Source organism: Triturus cristatus, chromosome 4_1 (assembly GCF_964204655.1).
Source record: "Triturus cristatus chromosome 4_1, aTriCri1.1, whole genome shotgun sequence".
NCBI classification, from domain to species: Eukaryota; Metazoa; Chordata; class Amphibia; order Caudata; family Salamandridae; genus Triturus; species Triturus cristatus.
The window spans coordinates 377,504,397-377,528,130 of NC_140585.1; the positions used below are offsets into that span (position 1 = coordinate 377,504,397).

The 23,734-nt window shown below is 47.4% G+C and overlaps 1 protein-coding gene across 2 annotated transcripts in view; it reads right to left on the reverse strand.

Annotated features, from left to right (window-relative positions):
- FBLN1 (fibulin 1) overlaps positions 1-23,734 on the reverse strand; it is an 852,642-nt gene that overhangs the window by 474,294 nt on the left and 354,614 nt on the right. For both annotated transcript variants that reach the window (XM_085652428.1, XM_085652429.1), the window contains exon 14: positions 12,511-12,634. In XM_085652428.1, the coding sequence (XP_085508554.1) occupies positions 12,511-12,634 (124 nt within the window). The remainder of the gene's footprint in view (positions 1-12,510; positions 12,635-23,734) is intronic.

A 23,734-nucleotide genomic window follows, 5' to 3' on the forward strand; every position in this document is an offset into this window, starting at 1 on the left:
CAGCCACTAGCACTTATTTTTGGGGCCCAGCACTTATTTTCCTGGTCAGATATCTACCAAGAGAGTGAAAAACAAATAGATCTTCAGAGGAAGAAAAAGACGGAAAGTTCGACACCTAGCAAGAAAAGAGGAAACTGCAAGAGTGCGATACACAGGCATGGAGTGTCTGGAATTAAGAGGTATGAGTTTGATTTAAAACTACTATTGATATTTGGTATGCCAGTGTTTAATGCACTGGCCGTGGGCTTCTGAGCAGAGTTGTGGGCACCAGAACCTTTTCTTTTACTAATCAAGGATTGCATATATATAGTTATGCCATGGCAGTGATAATTAATGTGGCCCAATAAAAAATTATTCACAGCAATTATGTACTAACAAACATAATTCACACATTTATTATTAGAATGCAAATGTCAAATTCAAGTTAATTATCAAAGTATATCAAAAGTGAAATGAGAAAAACCCTTTCTACAGCCTTCCGGATTTTTATAACAATTACTTTTCACATGGAAATAAGACTCCTAATAGTCAAAATATGTAACGAGTGTGGTTTTATCGTCCTACACACATTTAACCCCTTGGTTCTATTTTTGGTCAAACACATTTGTTAAAGAAAATGCATTAGAAAAAATGTGCCATGCATAAGATATATATTCAGATTCGCAGTGTATAATATGGTCGACAGTCCTACCCCCTTCTCTACTCAACAATAGTAATAAACAGCATATTACACTGCAGATCTGCATATCCACTACACAGAGCTCTAGATCCATCTTTCAGTCTTTCTATACACAGACCAACCAGTTAAGTATTCGATAGTACTAGAGAAAAATATGAATTATATATAATCACAAACCTTCCTATTTTCTAATTTAAATTCTTAGGTAGGTGGGCCTATGCAGGAGTGGGCGCCACAGCAGTCAGCGTTCTTCACTGGCAATGCCCACCTCTTATATTGCCTATCTTTTACTGGGACCACTTTGAGTGGCAGTGCCATAGTCACAGATATAGCAGTGAGTGATAGTAAACATCCTTTATCTGTGAAGCAGGACACAAGTCCTAAACAAGCATTGGCATAGCCAATAGGTCTCGCCTTTGGGACCTTATAAGTGTTCAGCCAGAGATTTTGGCAATGTTTTTAAGGTTTTGCTACCATCTAAGCATTTACAGATTCACACTTTGGGACAGTCTTACATACGAGTTACTGAGTTTCAGATGGTGTCACAGGTCTCAGCACGCACTTTCGGAATGAAAATACATTTAGGATTGACTTGCCTAATTTTTAGCATTCGTGGTGTTTTTTCTGCAATTTAAAAAATCTCACTTTTGATTGAAAACACTAAACAAAATGGAAAACAAATGCCATAATGTCACCCCATGTAATGGGGCTCAGTTTGCCGACCTCAGAAGGATGAGAGGCAGAGTGGCCTACCTGAGAAATGATCCTGTGGCAGGCATGCTATGCAAAAGTTTCTGCAGTGCACGCATTAACCCGCTAAGCTCTCTGTATCTTCCAGATCTTTCCCCATGCCTTAGCCCCCACGGGACCCGGGCTCACTTACCCACAGGGTCCATTAGAGTGCAGCGGGCTAGTTTACTTGGCAGCTGCGCCGAATCCCTCAGGCGTTTGTCACTGAAGCAGCCCCAGAAGTGTACCCTAAAGATAATGAAGGCGTCGAAATGCTGCTGATCTACCTTAGAAACTCCAACATGAGGCTAAGACGCAGTGGTATTAATGAATGCTACTGCTAGTAGCCATGAGCTCCACAGCTGAGAGATCACTACGGCACAAAGACTAAGAAACCAACAGCAGAGTCAAAGTACACTCACTGTACACTAACAAAAGACGGTGATGACACACTCACACTGTGCATGTATATACCAGCGGCAAAGGCAGGAGCCTGGGCTAAAGTTTCATTTTAGTTTTAAGAAGTTCAGACTTCTATTGGATTTAGAATTCAATGTAACTGTGACTACAGATTTGCATAAATAAATCCACATGCAGATGTCTGCTTAGTTTTAGGTGCCAATAGTCTTATTATTTATTTGCATAATTTATAGGTTTGCAAGTTTGCTACCATCTAAGCATTTACAGATTCACACTTTGCGACTGTCTTACATACGAGATACCGAGTTTCAGATGGTGTCACAGGATTCACTTGCCTAATTTTTAGCATTTGTGGGCTTTTTCTGCAATTTTAAAAATCTCACTTTCAGCAAGCACGGTCCCCAAAGTGAAAGCGGACCGCGCTACAAATAACAAACAAAGAAGAGTGGGAGGGGGTGCAAACATGGAGCGCAGGCTGCAAATGAATTGTGGATAATATTTGGTTGTTTTTCTCCCTTCATGTTACACTGCACATTTATTTGTTTTTTGTACTCCTTTTTATCAACTGTTTCTATATAAAAAATCAGTGATTTTTTCACTTGAAAAGATACCCCGTGTGTGTTGCATATTTTAGATTAAACTCAACTGAATAATGTACGGCTGAGCATCAGTCTTGAGCTCATGTAAAATTAATTTGTTTTGTACAAAGAAATTGAACTCTTCTAAAAACGAAATCCCTTGTTGGCATACTACTATTGCAATTGCAAATGAAAACAAGCAGCTCAAGAGGAGTGGTGGGGTGGGCACAGGAATGAAGCTGCCGCCCTGCACGCCGCTGCTCGCTTCCGAGAGCAAAACGCCGTAGGAGTCAACATTACAAAAAGAGGTGGGACATGCACCCGTCTTTAGCCATTTACGTGCTTTCATTCTTGAAAGACACACGCAAAAGCCAATCCTATACGTGGGGGGAATCAGACCCACGCGGAGTAGTTTAGAGTAGTTACAAGAAGCCTCCCATAGAGAAGCGCGTGCGCGCTCTGCTATGCTCGGCCTAAAATAGAAGTGGGGGGACTAACCAAGTTAATCAGTATGCAAACAACATCGCGGCGCGTGACATCGCAGGAAGTGGCATCACAAGAAGTGACATCAGATCTTAAGCCCTCACATATATGTTTAACAGGTCTATCATGAGTACATTTGAGCATATTTCAAGTATACAGGGAAACCCTCCTGATTTAGGCAGAAGATTCTCACTCTGGCAAGTAATAAGGCAGGAAACAGTCATTTCAGAACACGCTCTTTAATATGTGCAGAGTCCCGCCCCAGTGGGCGTGGTGGAAATGGCATGCTGGTACACATAGTCCAAAATATAGCCACTATAGACTCATGATGCTTCTTTCACCAAGTGGCTGGCGTTCCTGTCTTCAATTAAATTAAAACATCCGGTCCGGTCACTAAGTTATGGGATGCAGCCCTTGGTTGGCCGCTTGATGGATCAATTAGTGTGAGGGAGGGTTTTTTTGATTTCTTGAAGCTGGCAGCTTTGAATAAAGCTGCAGGTCTAAACAGGGTATTTCTTATGATCCTGATGCACTTAGCTGGTACTGCACTGGGTTGGCCAGTCTGAGATATTTTGTTTGTAGTTAACAGTACTGAGCAGGCCAGGTTGGTGGGAGACATGGTGGAAATATCTGCTGGGAGTGGACTTTGATCAGCGGTCACAGTATGCATCTTGTTGGAATGTGGAGCGGTGGAATGGACTAGAGTACTCCATTGGCCAGCAAGATGTGGAGGAGCTCCTCAGTTATTCCATGTCATTTCAGTAGGTGATGGTTGGTTTATGTGCAGGCACACTCCTGGTTGATGGACAAATCCTGTAGCAGATGTGTCTTATCTGTGTGTGAGAGTGTCAAGAAAAATATGGAAATTATTATGCAGCCTTTATGAAAGGCTGCCTGACCACTGAGTGTTGAGGTATTAGTGTGGCCCTGGACAGTTATATAGTGTAGGAAAGTGTGTTATGTGGTGTGGTTGTGAGACCTCACCATGCAATGTCGTCACAATTTCTATCAGGTCCAGTTAGGTTTATTTTACAAATCCTTTGGCTCCATCCTGGGTATCTGTGGCACAGAGCAACCAGGTTTAGTCAAAGAAACAAGAGTTAAGCATTTAGAAGTAACAAAGCAAAAGGTAAGTAAGAAACGCAACACAAAAATCCAACATCAATTTATAAAAACAAGAGTGTATTTTTATCTTAAATTAATAACAAAACAACAAAAATCGATTGAGCGGAACCGGAGATACGACTTTTAGAAGGTAAGTAAATTCTTTTAAGTTCCAATAAATCTTTGCAATCGGCATCGCGGTTCCTGAGCCGACTGGTCGCAATGGATTGGGAGCTAGTCACAGGGACCACTTAGGTCAAGGAGACAGTTACCTGTTGGGTCCAGCAGTCTTAGAATCTTTACAGCAGATTTCATCAGGATCGTGGCTCCAGCAAAGAAGTGGTCCTGATGCTGGGGGTGCAGAAACCCTGAGGATGCTGAGAAGATGCCAAAGACGCTTAAGATGTTGGAGCTGTGAAAGAGATGTTGTGAGTGTTCCTGGGGCCATCCCAGGGTCCACCAACTGCAGGGGTCGTCTCCAGCCTCAGGGCTCGATCTCCCACAATGCCCCAGTGAAGTCCGGATGCCACTGGTTGACTGGTTTCCAGTTACAATAGTCTTCCACATGTGAGTCTCTTTTTCTTGCAGGTGGGCCAAGGTCCACTTCATCAAGTCACTGGCCCAAAGGACTTTGGGGCACCTTGGGCAGGTCTGGACTTAAACCCCCAGCAGATGCTTTGGCGGACATCTCTCAAAGGCATGCTTCTTTCAGCTTTTGTGTCCCTGGTGCTGAGCAGGGCGCTAGCCACCGAACCCTTGAAGTCACTTCTTCGAACTTGGCACAAGTGGATTCTTTTTGCACAAGTGGGCACAGCGAGCACAGTCCTCTTTGCAGTCCCTTGAGTTCAGCAGGTGCAGTTCAGGCTTCGTTGCAGCCTCTGTTTGCTGGGACCATGGAGCAGCAGGGCAGCCCTACTTCTGTCTTCTTGCCAGTCCAGCAGTAATCTGAGGACTGTGGGTCTGGATGCCACTTTTATGCCATTCTCTCATTTGTGGCAGGGGAGGAGTCACTAACAATTGGGATAATGGTTTTCACAAGGCTACCCTTCCCACTTTGTGTCACTTCCTCAAACAATCCCCGGCTACCCCTCTCTACTCTAAACTAAGATGGTTCAAGCCTTCTTTGAGGAGACCTGGGCACACCCCTAAGGTGTACCCAGCATATTGAGCCACTCCTCCTGGAAAACCAGCTCTGCAAAAATGTTTTCCCCTTTTGGAGGAGTTACTAGAATGTCTGCCTACACAAAGGAGCGAGCAGGCAATGATGTGATCGCCATTCGCTTCACTGAGGCAGTAGCCTCTTTGAAGCTGGGTCATTTGTGGCCACCGCTTGGTAGTGATACTGCTGGAGGAAGTCACACCTCCTTCCTTCAGCAATTCTCATTGTTCCTAGGAGAACTTCACATTTCTTAGCAGGGGAGCAGCATGCTGTCTCTGGTGACACCTGCCACAGACAAACAGGAAAGTCGACTGAAAGTTTCTTTCTACTGTCACCCTTCTATTAAAAGTTACTTTAGTCCTATCTCAGCAATGAGTCAGGTATAATATAACAATTAATTTGATACCTTTGAGTAATATATTTGGTGGTTCCAAATGGAAATTAGCACTTAGCACGGTGGCTAGTGAAACTCTATGTTAGTCAATGGGACCACCAACCATGCTACTGTGAAAATGGCAATTTCGCGTTTTCAGTGCCAGGGTATGTTAATCTAAGCACTCTGCCTGTTGGGCAACCCACGCCATCCCTAGGGGTGGCTTGATTTTAAAAATTATGTTTTCGATGTCAAAGCTCCCTTTTGTAATTTTGACTCTGATTAGGTCGAGCATTCAAGACCTCTTGTATATACTTTAGTATATATACAGCTTGGATGAGAGGCAATGTACATAGAAAACAATTTAGTTGATTTGACACGTAAAGACGGGGTCGTCTACCAAATGTCTTGTGGTACGCACTTTTTATTTCATAAGCAACAGCCAACGCGTTTCGCCCAAACACGGGCTCCTTCAGGGTGTTGATGACGTTGTGATGGTCCAAAAGTAAATTGCGCGTACAGCAGAGAGCAAAAGTCTAAAGCCTTTGCAATAGGGGTGACGTGTGACCCAATATTGAGAAATTGGAGCTCAGTGTCAGAATGCAGTTCAGTACTTCTTCACTAAAGTGTATAATGTTGCGCCGTGTACGGGATATGTCCTGACTTCTGTAAGTTAGAAGTCAGGACGTAAGTCAGAAGTCAGGACGTATCCCGTACAAGGTGCAACATTATACGCTATAGTGAAGAAGTACTCAGCTGCATTCTGCCACCATTCAGCACCCAGGCTAATGTGCTGCATAGCTAGACCCAAAGGCAAGACCGATTGCAATGCAAATGCTTGTTTTTGAGACTCTGTCAACTACTGCTTTTTAGGGGTTACCTTTGGTGTCTTGTCCTTGGATTTCAGAGATTCTCCTTGGACAGTGATGATTCTTAGGTCATGTCCGAAGCTTCTCCCTCGGCACCTTCTGCAATGTTTTTGTCGTCATCTCTCGACAGACCCAAGTCTCTCACGGATGGCGTTTGCCTCGATCCTTGCATGACGTAGTGCACTTGTCTCGGCTTCTCTCTTGCCTTCAACATCTTCAACTTGAACCGCACACAGGCTTTGCAGTTGTCACTCCAATGATCGACAAAGGTTACACACCTGATGTTGGTCTTTCTGCTCGACGTCATCAAAGCATTTCAGCAGAACTGAAATTAAGTCTTCTCAGTCATGTAGAACAGGGAGCCCCCAGTCCAGGCATTCTCTAATGACTCTAAAAATCCCTTGACCAGAGGAATCTTTCCCAGTGCCTTTTTTTGAGGATTACATTCTGAATTTCTTTGACGAACTTCGTCCTAACTTCACTATTTTCACAACTTGGAGAGCCCTTAGCAAAGCATCCAGACCCAACGGCATAAAAAAAAAAGAGTCTGAAGATTCAACCACGAGTGGGAGCTTCGGGGTGGGTGTATGACATCAGAGGAGGCAGGATAGGACACCAAATGGTGGCACGGTGGACACTCAACAACAACAACAAAACAAAAATAGAAAAAGGACTTCTACTATATTGGAGAATTCCGGACCCAACCACTAGATGGTGGAATAATGCATAGCATGTGAATCCAGAAAAGATTCATTCTGCAAAATCTGCAATTGAAAGGTGACAAAGTGTTTTTTCAATATAGTTTTTGCAGTGTGTTCAATCAATCAATCAATCACAGATCACCAAACGTCAAGCAGCCTTTTCAATTGTTTCAATCTCAATGTCTTTTATAAGACAGATGTTCTTTGTCTAGCTGGATTTAATGATGGCATTCCAAAACATTATCGCTAAAGTCCATGAAACTGTAAAAGCAAATGTCTAAAACGTTAATGAAACATAAAAGTGTTCAAAATAAGCTTATACTTTCTAAGGTGTTTGTAATATATTTTGAAATAAGCTGTCATGAGGAATACAAATGAGGTACATTTCCTTATTAAAGTGTTTCTCTGCAGATTCAAAGCAAGGTGGAATGACATGCCCATAAACCCAGGCGAAGTTGGGAAAAATAGTCCTTCAGTAAAGTACAAAGTTTCCCAAGTGCGCCCAAGGTAAACTTTCACTGCATCGGACCCATTCCCTGCTGTTGGATGTCCCATCCAAGATGGACAGGTTTTCAGCCTGCGGGTAGTTGTGTTCCTCCGCTGTCAGCCCGAGGCTGGAGAGACGGAGGGGGAGCACAATAGTGCCACTGGTTACATTCCCCACTACCTGAAGTCTGGCCTGGGATTTCTGGCAGCAGGGAAGGGGATTGTACACTTTGCCATTGGGAGGCAGACGGTTAGTGCCCACTGAGCGGCATTCTTACTGGCCTGAGGGCAGCAGAAATGTTCACACTGCTGTGTAAAGCTGCTTCTTTGCCCCTTGGACTCGGCACATTTCGTCACCTCTGCTCTCACATGATAACTGAGCTAACATAGCACCCTGTTACATACAAGTAAGTCATTGCTCCCCATCAGTTACTTCTGTCCATCGGGCAAAAAACAATTGTGTCTCGCTACCATTGAAAATCAAGCCAGTGCTTGTTTAATTTCCTTCCTGTTCTCTTTCTAACGAATCTAAGATTTGTTTAAAAAAGAATCCCACATCAGCAGCATAATTCAGCAGAATAGTTTACAACATGTGCCCTCTGATAATATCAAGTGGTACTAAGCAATGGCCGGCCTACCGCTGACTGGCCAGCCGCTTCTGTCTAATACATCAGCATGAAACATGAACAGATCCCCACACAGTCCATGGAATAGTAAGTCAGGATACCTAGCTAATCTGCTAGCAGGAAACTTTGGGTACAAGAGTTAAAATCATGCGAAGGAGTCAGTACCTTGAAAACAGATCTATCAGCATCCTCTCCCAAATATTAGTTTGCGAATAGAATAGGTAGCAAACATTACTGGGGCATTAGGAGATCCCAAGCAGGACTCAAGGGTATTCAAGGGCAATAAAGAAGGCCGACCGTACTGTGAAAATAATAGTTATGAGGCAACGTGGTAAACTCTGTGAAACTACCGCAGTGGAACTGATATGAGCGTCTGAGTGTCCGGAAACTCATCATCTCCAGAGGGCAGACACATAGGCTTCGTCCAGTGGTGGAAAAGCCTCTTCGAAGTCAATGTTCTAACTTCCCTTTCACGTGGCCTGTGTTCTAGAATGTAGGAAATACTGTGCTATTAATATGTTGCACACACGCACTCATGTGAGCTCAGTGCACTGACTTCAACAGGTGGAAAACATGGGCAGTTCGAGGGAACGGATTTTGGATTTCTGTTTGTGTGTGTTCATCAACAACATAAACGGCCTCCCCTGCACACGCTCATTGCTGTCCATCGACCCGCAGTTGAAGAGTTAGCTGTGTGGATAGGCTGCGCGTGGGGCTGTCAGCAAGCCGCGGTCGATGCTCTCTATGAAGCTGTAGTCATAGATGCTCACTTGGTTAGTACAGACGGTGTGAGAGGCTCACTGTGCTCTCACTTATTTTGATATTAAAGCTGTGGTTGGGATGTGAAATGCTTTCTTTTTGCTGTACTGCGTCCTTAAGAGTTAACATAGGTCATGCGTTTGCCATCCCCACAACAGCTCCTGCACCGCAGTTGTAAGACACAATCTCCCCATTGTTTGGTGGTCTAGGTCTCGCTGGTGGGAGGTAACTTTAGGACACATCCAGCTATTACATCACAACTGATTTGGGGGTATCCAACTAAATGCTAACTCAAGAAGGTCACACTCAATCTGCTTTGTAGAGTCTCCTCTTTTTGAGCAAATACCAGTTTTGCTTGTTTTCACCTTTGATTAGTCATGAAAACAATTGACACATCCTCTGTTGAAGCTTTTACCCATGCTGTATACAGTGCCGAGTGTGCATGATGGTTTCTTTTGCACATGCCATACTTTGTCAGCATTCTACCTGGCTGTTTGAACAGCCACCTAATTAAATCTTGGCTCTCAAAATTACCTTCAAGAGATTTATTTTTGCTTCTGTTCATCACGACTAATGTGCTCAATTCTTTGCTGATATCCTTTGTAAATTTAACTCTGCTGTACAAAATCTGGTAAATTAATGGCTTTCATTAAGCTGGAAACAACTGAGAAAAAAACAGCTATTTTTTAATCGAAAAATTTTAAATTTATTTGTATGGGGAATCGTGACTGGCCTCTCAAAAAGTGCCATGCACCCCTAACGTGAAACCCCCTGCCAAACTCCGGCCCACTACTCTCAAACTTCACCAGCTGCCCCTGCCTGCAGTGTGTGGGCTACGGCCAATCCCTAGGAGTTAAGTGATGCGGTGCAATGTGATACTGCTGCCTGGTATATTCACTGTATGCGCCTGAAACAGTGGGCATTTACTATCAACTGTGTGTAACTTCGCAATGAGAGATTAAGATGCATGGAGATTCTTTGCTATGCTGTGTCTGGGCAACGCTCTGTGCCAGGAATGTGTGATGTAGTAATAAACTGCTGCCCGGTAATTTACATTGCGCGTGTATGCACAAGATGGCAGGTTAACATCACATGTATGTCCCTTTTTAGGTTATTGTGTGTTTTAACTGTACCATTCCATAAAAGTGATTCACAAATATTTTAGAACATGCAACATCCTACCTAAGAGATAAGAAAAGGTGGTTGGGGCAATGCTACCATAGGATGTCATCTCGCCCTTGCTCACCCATCACTCCCCAAGATCCAATTGTTGATGACAGGTAATCCTAAGTGACAGCTAGAAGCCCCTCCCCGTTTAAGTCTTGGGGTGCAGACAGCATTCAGTGGATGATCACAGCACAGGCTCTGGGTGTTCCTGGCTGTTTGATGATGCAGGGGCTCATGGTATTGGAGCAGCGTAATTTAGGTTCCACCCTTTATACTTCATGTATATACATTTATATGCTCATATACAACATTTATATTCAACGTGCAGTTTACCTTTGTTAACATGTGAGGTACATTTTAACAAAATAATAGTGTGTAATCATTATAGTCATTAAAAATTCAAGCAGAAATGTATTAGATTGATCAATAGATGGACGTAAACATGTTCATTGTATGTTTATGTTTAATAATGATAGTTACTTTCATTGATTTATAATTCTGAAATGTGCACCCAATTGCTTCCCGAGTTAACTTAGCTTAACATTGGGCCTTAACTGGAAATGTTTGTTTTAACACTGCCAGTATGTACTTTCTTTTCTCTGAAGGTGTGTTATGGTGTTTCTCATTAGTTAGAGGAAGGTTTGTTATGTAGTAGGCTGCTGATAGTGAGGCCTGGGAGAAGAAAGTTTGCAACGAAGGTGAGAGAAGGTCTACTGCCCAGTGTGTCCCAGGAGGATGCAACATTCAAGGTTAACAGCTGCGTACATAATTGTGTAGCGACAGGAATTCAGGGAGTATGCAGACTCCCCTAAAATGTGGTCACCGAATTGGCTCTTAGTGGTGGGAATGAGATCTGGATATTGTAGAACTGAAGACTATTTTTAATTGGGGTTTCCATAGATTGTTGAGCAGACCCAATCCTGACTTGAGAGGGAGCAGCAGGGCTGGACTGGGAACCGAAACCGGCCCTGGCAAAGAGCTCGACTCGTCTTGGGTGGGGGGGCCGGTGAGGGGGTGTGCTAGTGGAAAGCTTTGTTCCGCTTTTGTTACAAGGGGGCTGATATTGCACCGGCCCGGTAACAAAAACAGCTCCCCAGGGGTCTAAAACCGCCCCTCACCCTGGCAGCCCACTGGGTAAACATCTGGTCCATGCTATGGCCAGTCCGGCCCTGTGGAGCAGATCTCCCTCTGCAGGGCTTCTCTGAGAGCAAGCCTTTATGCTGAACACTCTATCACAGTCCGTTCTATTTGGCCCCTGATCATATATTTGTTATAATAGTACCCATGGTATACACCAACCTACGGCTAAGATCAGGACACTCACTCATATATGATTATATATGGCAGCCACCAAATTTGGTGCATAGTGGTCGTGCCAAATTATACAGACCAGCAGACAAAGTTCCACTTAGCCGATAGTGCTGAAAATACTTCTACCAGTACCTAGGTCTCTAAAAGCACTAGGCATTCACCCCTCCCAGAGAATAAACAGCCTTTGTGTTACATCTCATTGATATTGATGCCTTTTTGGCAATGCAGATGTGACACATCAGCAGACTAGAAAGGTGATCCAGTCTGTGGAGCTACGACCAGTATAAGTGAGGAAAGCCATTCATATTATGCTTACTGTCGGTAAGATGTTGAAGGAAACTGTTTTAAGTGTAAATAATTCCATTCAGAATGGTGGTAAATCACTAATATCCACTTGAAAAGGCAAAATATGTTACATTCTAATTTATATTTTACAATCTTCACTGGCGGTGCAATGTTTTCAAACATGAACTATTGTCTAACTTTACAAATCACACTTCGATGGGTAACAAAAACCTCAGACAACACTGGGGAGCGCATGGTCACCAGTGGTGCAAATATTTTTAAACTATACTTTGTAAAAGAGCAGATGCATGACCGGCATGATTTCATTGGTAGGACAAAGTTATTTTTTCACACACCTATCCTGTGTTCAATTCATGCAAAATATAGTTTGGTTTTCATCCAAACCATTCTAGTTGGGTCCATTGGCCACAAATTCAAGCTTCATCTCTTTTGCCGTAACTCCACACTCCGGTGAGGCCACATATTGCCTCAAACTACACAAGGAAGTTATATTTGACCTTTTGCGAGTAGCTGTGATTTTTTTTCCCAAATGTCTTCTCATGTTCATTTCCCATTCTCCATGAACTCCTACAATCCAAATTCTTCTTCACTGCTAGACTGCTTTTGTGATGCGGCACATCACCTCGTTCCACAGCCCCTACCTACCAAGAGCAGCCAAACAATGATCAATTCCATATATATTCCCCTTAGTAAGAATCACAGTCCTGTAAATTTTGCTCAGGACGAGGAGGTCAGATTTTTCGAGTCAACTTTTACTTACGTGTCTCCAGATCTGCGGTAATTTTCTGGGCACAGGAAGGAGAGACAGCGGAAGCCTCCTTGAATATTAAAGCAGCTCTCTGTGCCTGAACAGTTATGAGTCCCTGTAAGACATTCATCGATATCTGAAAAATAAAACAGAAATTAAGTAAGAGAGACATCAGGTGCTTTGACTGTTATTATAGCTACACATAACTAAAGACATCATTGTAAATCTGCAGTACACATGCAAAGGGGATCTTGTTGTACCTGTGGAGAAGCAATAAAAATAACCGAATTAAACTTGCATAACAAAGCAGCGGGGTGCAGCTTCGCACAGAAGCACAACAGCGTTCACAAAGTAAACAATGTGTAGAGTGAACTAAAACTTTCCAAGAGAACAGCGAAAAAGCCCAGCAGTGATAACAGGGATGAACTGCACCTCTGCTCTTTGCAATGAGAGCATGCATTCTGTTCGGAATGCATACCCCATTGTAAAGAATAGGCATGCGACCGAACAGGGTTCGGTCGTATCCTACTTCCTGGACTGGAACCAACGACAGATGGTCGTTTCTGTTCCAGTTTCAACCCGATGGCGATGTGTGTGTATTCTGTGTGCCTGTCAACGTGAGTTCGCTTGTGTCTTCATGCATGTGCACATGTGCTTGGGTATATGTGAAAGCAGCTATGTGCATGTTTCTGGGAGTGTGCTTATGCACGTTTGTGTGTATGCTTAATGTGTATGGGTAAGAGAGACTGTTGACTCACAGCCCTGAGAGGGAACAGGTGAAATGGAAAAGAGGAACAAACACAGAGGAAAGGAGGGGCAAGATAGGTAAATGAAGAGGGAAGTGTAAACTTATGAATGGAGTGAGCTTCTCCAAAAAGCTAATGTCTCGTTCTTGTACGAGGAACAAGTTTGTTGTGCTGTGTATGTCTTTTTCCGTAAGGTTTGAAACAAATGCAGCTTTGATAGCGTCTTTTATAAACTTTTTTCATATTTGTCAAGTAAATCTTCTAATACATATCCTTAGATAGTTTCAGTAAACAAATAAAATGATCACTACTATGAATAACCTGCTTCCTAACATGCAGCCCTGCCAAGTACCCCGCATCATTCATGAGACTAGCACATTTTAATGTGGTGGTCCGCGTCATCACAGTAAAATGCAATAATCATGCATTTTTAGCACCTCGACCATCTGTGTGCTCAGATTGGGTCAGCTGAATTATTAGTGTGCAACATGAAACAACTTCATTCGGTGCCTTGCACCTGCCTCAAGGGGCACGCCACGCCACGCCGGAAAGTGCGAACCCTGCTTTAGCGTGAAGTCCAACAGCGCTACCAGTGACCGTGTATACATCGATCATTTGCCCATCCCTCCTTGGCCATGTTAAATCATGTGTCCTGAGGGGGAGCAACAGATGTATTGTCCCCACTTTTCTCCCGCCACAGCATACGGTGCAGTGCGCCGCTAGTCAGTCAGAGAGCGTTGTTGACAGAAAAAGCATGCAGCGTAATGTGCACTGTGTAATAGTTCGACAGGTCTAGTGTTTCACACCACAGTGACCACACGTCATCCGCAGGCCAGGCGTGGCCTGCGGATACCAATAAAGGGAGCCGGCCCGCTCGGGGGCGAGGTCTCCAACCAGAGTAACTGTGTAGCCTGAGGTTTATTTGCCAGCGCCGCGTAAGACTAATCAATCCAGGGCCCTGCCACCTGTCCTGCCCGCAAGACCTTTACACTGGCGACGAAGGTGGGATCCGGAATCACTGCGTGCCCCGCGGCCTCTCCCGGCAGCATCAGTCACCCGATCCTCCCCAGCTACGTGGAGGCGCCCCGCGCGTGGGCGCGGTGACGAGGAGGAGGCCTTCGACCACGTGGGAGCTCCCGCCGGCCACGTGCGCCCCGAGGGAGGAAAGGAGGGACAATTGGCCGAAGATACCGGGAAGGTGTGATACCTCCTGAGCCACAGCCCCACCTCACCCGCACTGGCGCACAAGCGGACACCATGAGCAACTTGGATTGAACGCCTAAACAATTACTTCGTCGTCACAAGAGAAGCCGACAACGCGATAAAGAGGTCGTTGCTACTACATTACGCAGGGGATGAAATATTCAAGTTGTTCAAACATCTGCCTAACACTGGTACAGCCGCCGACTACGACGCGGCGGTGGCCGCTCTTGATGCCCATTTCGACCCACAACTCAACCCAGATTTCGAGCGCTTCAAGTTGCACCAGGCCCGGCAACGGGAAGGGGAGTCAATGGACGTGTTCTACGCGCGGCTGAGTGAGCTGGCGAGCACCTGCACAGAAGACGACCAACTGAAGGAGATACGCGCCCAGCTCATACAAGGGTGCAGAGACAAAACGCTAAGAGGCCTCATCCTGCGCCAGCCGAAGATCGCGCTGGAGGACATGTTAGTTCTGGCAAGATCGCACGACTTGTCGGCAGCCCGGGCCAACGAAATGGAGCAAGCGCTGGGCAAGGCCCCAGTGAAGACGGAGACCATCAAGACGGAGCGGGCAGACGCCCTCCGCACCAGGCCGCGAGGAGACAACCACAAGGCCTCACGTCAAGAAGGGTAGAAGCAAAAGTGTGGATACTGCGGCTACGAACCACACGCCGCGAAGGACTGCCCTGCACAAGGGAAGACGTGCACAAACTGCGGAATCCCCAATCACTTCGCGTCAGTATGCCGGAGACGCACGAGAGGCCGGGAGTTCCAAAACCGGAAGCCACCGACCAAGGCGGTGAGGCAGCTGTCGGTAACGGAAAGAAGGCTGCCAGTGGAGCAGACAAGAGGGACGAGATACCAGGACGTGAGTGAAGAGTCGTCAAGCGATGGGGAGGAGGAGGTACACATGATCTCGTTTGCGAGGGAACTCAAGTTACGGCGTAGGCCCCAACCGACGTGTGTGGTACACGTGGTCGGGACAGAAGTGCACGCCGTGATCGACACGGGAGCCACGGTGAATGTAATGGGCCTCCAGCAGTACAGACGCCTAAAACCTCGCCCGCCGGTGCAGCCGTCCAAGACGAGGATTTATGCATACGGAGCCGACACCCCATTGCCTCTCAAAGGGAAAATGACCGTCCCCGTCAAGGCCGATGACCATGAAGTGATGACGACTATCCATGTCATCGACAGGGAAGCCGACACCCTCATAAGCAGCCACACGGCGGAAGATCTAGGGTTAATATCGTTCGCACGGAGAGTGCAAACACACCAGGTGGATGAGCTGCTCAGTCAGTTCCCGGAGCTATTTCGAGGCCTTGGCCGCATCAAGTGTGACCCCGTGAAGCTACATATCGACAAGACAGTCGTCCCGGTCGCGTTGAGGCATAGACGAGTCCCGTTTTATCTACGACCACTAGTGGAGAAAGAGCTAGAAAACCTCGAGAGCCTCGGCGTTATCGAGAAAGTATCGGGCTCTACACCGTGGGTATCCCCGATGGTTATAGCAGAGAAACCGAAACAGCCTGGAGCGATACGGCTATGCATTGACATGAGGCTCCCCAACAAAGCCATAAAAAGGGAGCGACACATCACGCCGACAATGGACAATATTATAGCTGACGTAAATGGATCCAAGTGGTTCTCGAAGATTGACCTAAACGCGGGGTACCACCAGCTCCCGCTGGCCAAGGAGAGTCGCTATATTACTACGTTCAGCACCCACCTGGGACTCCGGAGGTACAAAAGACTAAACTTCGGGATATCTTCGGCGGCGGAGGTATTCCAGAACACCATTCGGGAGATGCTGTCAGGGCTCCCAGGAGTGTTGAACGTAAGTGACGATATCCTCATCCATTCCGCGACAGCGGCCGACCACTACCGACACCTCCGCAGTACTCTAGCGCGGCTCCAGGAGCACGGGGCTACACTTCACAGAGAGAAGTGCCAATTCTTCCAACCGTCTCTGGAATTCTTCGGGTATGTCTTCAATCAGGAAGGCATCCAGGTAGACCCCCGGAAGTCGCAATCGATCAGAGGCGCACCCGCACCCACCTCGCCCACAGAGGTGCGCAGCTTCCTAGGAATGGCGACGTACTGCGGGAGGTTCATTCCCGGGTTGGCCACTCGGGCGGAGCCACTGAGAGCCCTTACCAAGTTGGATGCTCAGTGGCAGTGGGGACCGAAGGAAGAAGAGGCCTTCCAAGGTATCAAGGACGCCCTCCTGGGAGAAGCGACACTGGCGTACTTTGACCCCACCAAGCGAACAGAGGTGTTGGTCGACGCCAGCCCCGTCGGGCTCGGCGCTGTGCTGACACAAGAACGTGAACCAGGCAGGTGGGTCGCCCTGTCGTTTGCCAGCAAGTCTCTCACGCCCACCGAAGCACGATATGCCCAAATAGAGCGGGAGGCCCTCGCCATCAAGTGGGCCTGTCACCATTTCCACTTATACCTCAAGGGGCAGCCGTTCACGATGGTGACCGATCACCAGCCACTCATGCCGCTCTTCAAAGGAACTTCACCAAGTCCCCCACTTCGCATCGAGAGATGGGCTGTCCAATTGCAACCCTACGAGATGGACGTGGTATACCGGCCGGGCGCCAAGAACCCGGCGGACTTCTTATCTCGCCACCCCGACAAGACGGTCACGTCAGAAGACGAAGACGACACCAACCAATATGTGCAGCTAGTGTCGGAAGCAGCCTGCCCGCGGAACATGACCCTGGAAGACATAAAAGTAGCCGCCCTGACCGATGGGGTGTACACCCGAACGCTGAAGGCAGTGCAAGAAGGATCATGGGCACACTTCCTGAGGCAGGCCAACTCTTGGGGTCCAGGAGAGAAGGAACAGACGACAAAAATGTGGCAGATCCGGCACGAGCTTAGCGCCACGTCGGACGGGATCCTGCTACGAGGACCTCGGCTGGTAATACCCGAAGGACTACGACAAAAGGCCACACAAATAGCCCACGGAGGGCATCAGGGCATTACGAAAATGAAATCCAGGATGAGAGAGAAGCTCTGGTTCCCGGAACTGGAGAAGATGGTCGAGGAATACGTGAGGCGATGCCCTCTGTGCCAACTGACGGGAGGTGCAGAACGGCCGGCACCAGTGATCACGGAAGGCGCATGCCCGGCCCCGTGGTCACGGGTCAGCATCGATTTCGGGAGCTTTCCGGGGGGGAAGCACACCCTGGTCTTGGTAGTTGGATTCTCAAAGTACCCCATTGTAGAGGTAGTGGCGTCCACAGCCTTCGTGCACGTATCACCCATCCTCGAAAAGGCATTCGCAATGTTTGGGTTCCCAGAGGAAATCCGCAGCGACAACGGGCCACCATTTCAGGGGGCTGAGTTCGCCACCTTCCTGGCACAGAGAGGGATACATCACCGTCGGATAACACCCCAGTGGCCGCAGGCCAACGGAGACGTGGAGCGTTTCATGCGCACACTGAACAAAGTGTTCCAAATTGCTGAGGTGGAACAGGCAGACCCAGAAAAACGCCTCCACGAGTTCCTGCGAGAGTACAGAAGCTCTCCCCACTGCACCACTCAGAGAAGCCCGTGGGCGCTGATGCTCCAGGGGCCCCGACGGGATCTACTCCCCTCGTGTCCAGGCTGGGCGCCGCCCCCACTGAGAGAAGCGGAAACACAAGACCGACGAACCCGCCGCAACAACCACGCGAGCCACCGGCGGCGTGCTGCCGAGAGGGCCATCCCCCCGGGGGCCACCGTTCTCATATGAGACTGCCGCCCAGGAGGCAAATTCCAGACCAGTTACGAACCAGGATGCTGGACAGTCACTGCCAACCAAGGAACTATGATCTCTGCCCGAAGGGGAGGCGAAGAAGTGTCCCGCAACATCTCGTGGTTTAAGGAGATACCCCAAGACCACCCGGGGACAGCCACGGAAGGACAGACCGCCACCGCACCCCCCGGTACCCCGGGTGAGGGCGAGGGCTCCACAAGTCCCCCAACCAGTCCCACCCCAGCTGTCGGACCCCCCGCAAGCCCATGCCTGAGAAGCTCCCCCAGAAGGTACAACCTGAGGCCCAATCCAGGGCCCAGCCAAAGCCTGAGAGACTTTGCCTGCTGAGGAGTGTCCAGGAGCGGCGGACGAGGGGACACGCAAGTAGCATTGCACTCATGACTGTACACAGTTGAACGTAATATTGTTGTTATGTGTAAGAAAGGGAAAAAGTTTGTTTTGAATGAAGTTGGATAGGGATGTAATAGTTCGACAGGTCTAGTGTTTCACACCACAGTGACCACACGTCATCCGCAGGCCAGGCGTGGCCTGCGGAATCCAATAAAGGGAGCCGGCCCGCTCGGGGGCGAGGTCTCCAACCAGAGTAACGGTGTAGCCTGAGGTTTATTTGCCAGCGCCGCGTAAGACTAATCAATCCAGGGCCCTGCCACCTGTCCTGCCCGCAAGACCTTTACACACTGCACAGAGGACGCAGCTACCTAAGACACTCACTGACAGCAGGAGGGTGACCAACGTCAGTAAACTTCACGGACCGGCCGTTAATTTAGAATGATGTCTGTGATGCACCTGTAAATTGGGTCCCCAAATTACGGAGGAATTAGTCCTCATACTAAAATCAAATTGGGGAATTTCAGGAAGGTATGCTGTTCCCCTGCGAGAGACCCCATGAGTTTAAAAGTTTCCACTCGGGGCCTCTCGCACTTAGCTCTTAATCTGTAGACTGAGGCTGCCTGCAAAGACTGTGGACTGGCCCATTGTCATTCTGAGACTGCAGACGATTATCCCAGATAGAATGCCAAAGGGCCCTATTAGAGTGACAGCATGTGGTGTGCCTTCTCCTGCACGGATCTTGATTACAGAAAAGGCCTGATGTCCCTTGCGCACATACTGGAAAAACTGTGAAGTGCACAATTGTCTCAACATGATATAAACTTCTTTTGACTTGTTCTTATTTTGGTTGTCTATTTACTTATATACTATTGTGCGACCTCCTCTGATATGTCTGTAAAGCGTATGTTTTGTCACACATTTTTGTCCTGAATCTTGACCTTCTGTCCTGAATTTTTACACCGACTGTCCTGAATTTGCACCCATGCCAGTTGGTCACCCTGGACAGCACTAAGTAGAACTCATTTTGTAGCAATGAAGCAGGATATTAAAAGGGAACGAACGTCTGTACTAAATTTCATAGATACTTACACTAAGTTCTCAGTCAGTCAGTCAGAAGAAGCAAGAACTGCGCTACAGCACTGCAAAGGCCTCACATCATTTTAATACCAGGGCTCGAGTCGGGGTACCACGCAGGTGGACGGCGTCCCCCCACTTCTTTTACCGGGAGCTCGATAACTGGAGCAAATGGAGCCACACATTCACTCTTTGGCCTCTCTGGGGCGAGATCGGAGCTTACGCGCTGGCTTCACTGATGCAATCGCATCTAAGGGGTGAGCGAGGGGACGCAATGAGTCAGATGGTGCAAGCCACCTTTCGTGATGTCACTTCCTGTCGAAACGTCAGCGTCCCCCCCACTTCTTTTTTTAGGGCTTGTGCCATGTTTAAGACACTGTGGCAGTTACAGTGTCTGTCAGGCAGGAGACACGTGGCCGTGACCTGTCCCCCGTAATGAGAAGGAATATATTTGAGTTTGCTGTATGATCATTCTGATGAAGGCACGAACTTTACAAGTACTCCGAAAGGGCGTGCAGAGTCCGAGGAATAAACGCCTGAGCCTAGTTGCAATTAATTTGAATATTGTTCTTTTAAAGCCTTACGTGTATATTTTAATTAAAGCGATGGCGCAATAGGAAATATATTTAATTGATGTTTTAAGCCCTCCCGCAATTGTTTTTATTGCTTAAATATAATTCCGAACCGATGGTGTCGTAATATATAAGCGAACAGCTTATCAGCTACTTGCTTCATAGCATGGGTCGCATCTCTCTAACAATTCTTCCAGTTCACGCCTCGTGCGTCTAAGATTACTGTAGATACGTCTTGAACAGTTTTTCTTACATCCCTGTTCCAGTCTGCCTATCTCTATCCTGTTCCAAACGTCTGTACATGGGAGTTCAGATGTAACTGAGAGCATGAAACAGCATCGAATGAGAGAGAGTTTTTACCTCATAAGGTGCTACAATTTCTGCGAGTTACAAACCAAAAAAGCAGAATGGCGAGGACTCGGTTTATAAATAAGCAAACCTGCATTGGAGACGGATGGTGAAGCCATGGCAAAATCAGGGTTAGACCACAGTTGCAGCCATGTCTCCATTAAAGAGACTAAATAAGGGGTTTTCTCATTATTAAAGTGCCAAATGTCTGCAGAATGTTCAGGGGGCGAGACATTTTTTATTTACAAAATGTGTAAGCTTTGGAGAGTTTTGGGATTATTTCTCATGTTTGCTAGGACTGGATCATTTAATGACAGTGACATTGGGGCAAGCAATGTGAATTTACAATAGCCACCAGAATTGGCTAGCAAAGGAAACAATGCAAAGCTGCTAATGTACATAACATACCTAAATGTTTGCAATATTGTTATGATTTAATGCACGGTTAATGCACATGCAGCTATTAATAAACTACCTGGTAATTTTCAGAATTAGCATGTCGTGTTTTAACTCCTGCGACACAGCCATGCGCACTGCTATGAACACTCACGTGAATCAGATGAAGTATCACACTGCGGAACATTTTCCAAGGTTGGCTGGTCTGAGAAGGTGACGTGGCCGCCGCCTGCAGAACTAACTTCTGTGCCTGGGCACTGTGCAGGTGGATCACAGATATCGCAAAAGTTGCCTGAAACCGACTCTTGTCGGTGCCTAGCTGGTCAAAACGGTTAGTGGCAACTAGACAAGTCAGGGCCCCATGTGAATCCAGGGTGGCAGTCCTTTACCTTTTGTTATCTTTTGGCACGTCGTGCATGCTCACTGTGATCCCCCAGAGTGAATGGCTCCTGAGGCAAGCACTCCGACAGTGGACAGAAGCTTTAAGTTTTGTCTTTCGAAGTGCCCACCGGCACTGCCAGAATCAAGTGGCTCCTAGCCTCCACTTGAGATAGGGGATTGTTAGAAGGTGGTTCTGACACAATGGGCCGCCCGGATTTTTCGCTTTTTGAGCACCTAATTGTTGAGCTTTTACGGTGGGGGAGCCTCATAAGTTGGGACTCGCCCACAGTGAACTCACGATGTAAGAGACTGCATGGGGATTTTACTGGTGTTCCCCTGGCTTGACCAGGCCACTGTTCAGCAGCTGGAGTAAGGGACACCGGGCTGTTTACATGCAGACACGTGCGTACATGGAATAGGCTTTATATCCTGGAAAGAAACATGCCAGGGAAAGTCAGTGTGTTTTACTGTGTTTTCACTTCATTATTCCCCTATGGGAATGTAGGGCCCATGGCTAGATTAACTTCCGTTAGGCCTACAGATTCCAGACACGCACTTAAGTCCAATGTAGCGAATGTGAAAATAAGTATTCTGCAGAGTCCAAAGTCATATTTGTACTGCTTTTGGGTCATCCAGAACTGTCATATTTCTCTGAGCCAGCCATGACCAGACCCAGGCTGAGGGCTGACCTCAGCTGGATGGATTGATAACCTTTCTTCCACAAGGGAGGGCCTCCTCTCCACGAAGAGAAGATGGGAGGGGCTTCAGATTCATCCATCACTAGGTGCCAGGCACCAGGCTGCACCACGGAGGGAAGGCAGCGTGGGGGGAAGGTGCTTCCGAGACATGTGGCAGAAACAATGGACTACACAATTTTTAACAAACCCAGAGGCGGGACAAGAATGAGTGAGCAGGGGCAGGAAAGTGATGTGTCGCTGTTTGATAGGACCAACAGGGACTTCCTGCCAGCCCCCTACTCAACTTTTAAAAAGTGCTTGCACAGGAAGAGAAGGTCTCTCTGGGGTGTGGTCTGCTGAGGGTGAAGGTGCTGGAGCCTGGCGCAATGGGCAGTTGGAAGGAGAGACCACCTGACTGCCCCCAGGACCCTATCAGCACCAGAAGAAGAGCCCAGGACTGGTGCACAGAAGCAGGGGCCTCTGCGCAGGGAGAAGAGAGGCCCAGACGGAGAGCCTGGCGAAAGGCTGGCGCAGGGAGCCAGTGAAGACAGCACACTACTGAATCTACCCTCTCTGAGACCCAGAGGGCAGAGGAGAGTGTTCCCAGTGGCTGGAGCTGGTAAAGAGGAGCATGAAGCGCCCCATAATGCCTCGCCAGGCATTTGGAAATCTGCCGTTTTGGTGCTTTGTGGCCCCCAGAGAAGAGGGGGTCACCCTCACTTGTGAAAAGGTGCTGGGGGAGCTGCTGAAGGAGCGCAGTTTTTCTCCCCCCCCCCCCAGCAGGAAGAAATCTGCCATTTTGGTGCCTGGTGGCCCCCAAAGGAGAGGGTTACCCTCATGTGTGAAAAGGGGTGCAGGGGGGCTACAGGAGCACCGCAGTCTCCCCCAGCATAAAGAAGAACAGTCCACCCCTAAGTTTCACGGGGCATCTGAAAGAATAACCCCTCAAGGGCTCAGCCAGCCTTTAACACCTTCTAGGCTGGAACTTATGTTCTACAGCTGAGGGTGTACTATGAAGTGCATCATGGAGTGAAGGGCTTAGTTGGGGGATGTCTGGAGAAGGGCATCCCCTGGAGGTGAAGTGGTGTAATTGCACCGAAATGCATTTACTATTGGTTATTTCTTTTTAGGTGGACTGAAAGTCACATATGTAAAGTAAAGTACCTGTGTAAGGTGATGTTAAGCTAAATGGAGTTATGTTGCTGGACCTTCCTGCTAGGGTTCTGGCTGTATTTACGTAATCCCATGCTTTTACCTGTGATTCCTTTTAAAGTGAAGAGGCGCACTGCAGGAGAAGTGTAGTTGCCAGGAGTACTTATTTTGAAGGGACTGTAAGTCACATGTGTAAGGTGATGTTAAGCTAAATGGAGTTATGTTGCTGGACCTTCCTGCTAGGGGGTCTGGCTGTATTTACGCAATCCCATGCTTTTACCTGTGATTCCTTCTAAAGTGAAGAGGCGCACTGCAGGAGAAGTGTAGTTGCCAGGAGTACTTCTTTTGAAGGGACTGTAAGTCACATGTGTAGGGAGATGTCATTAGCCAAGTGGGGCTATGTTGCCAGACAGTCCTGATAGGGTGTCTGGCTGTATATGCGCAATCCTGTGATTTAATCTGTGATGCCCTTAGGGGCTGTAATTGCAATGCATTCAAATGATCAACCAAGGTGATGAGTACTGTCATTCTAAAGTGTGCGTAAACATGGATTCTTGCTGCTGCGCTTAGGTGAAGACCCCAGACTGC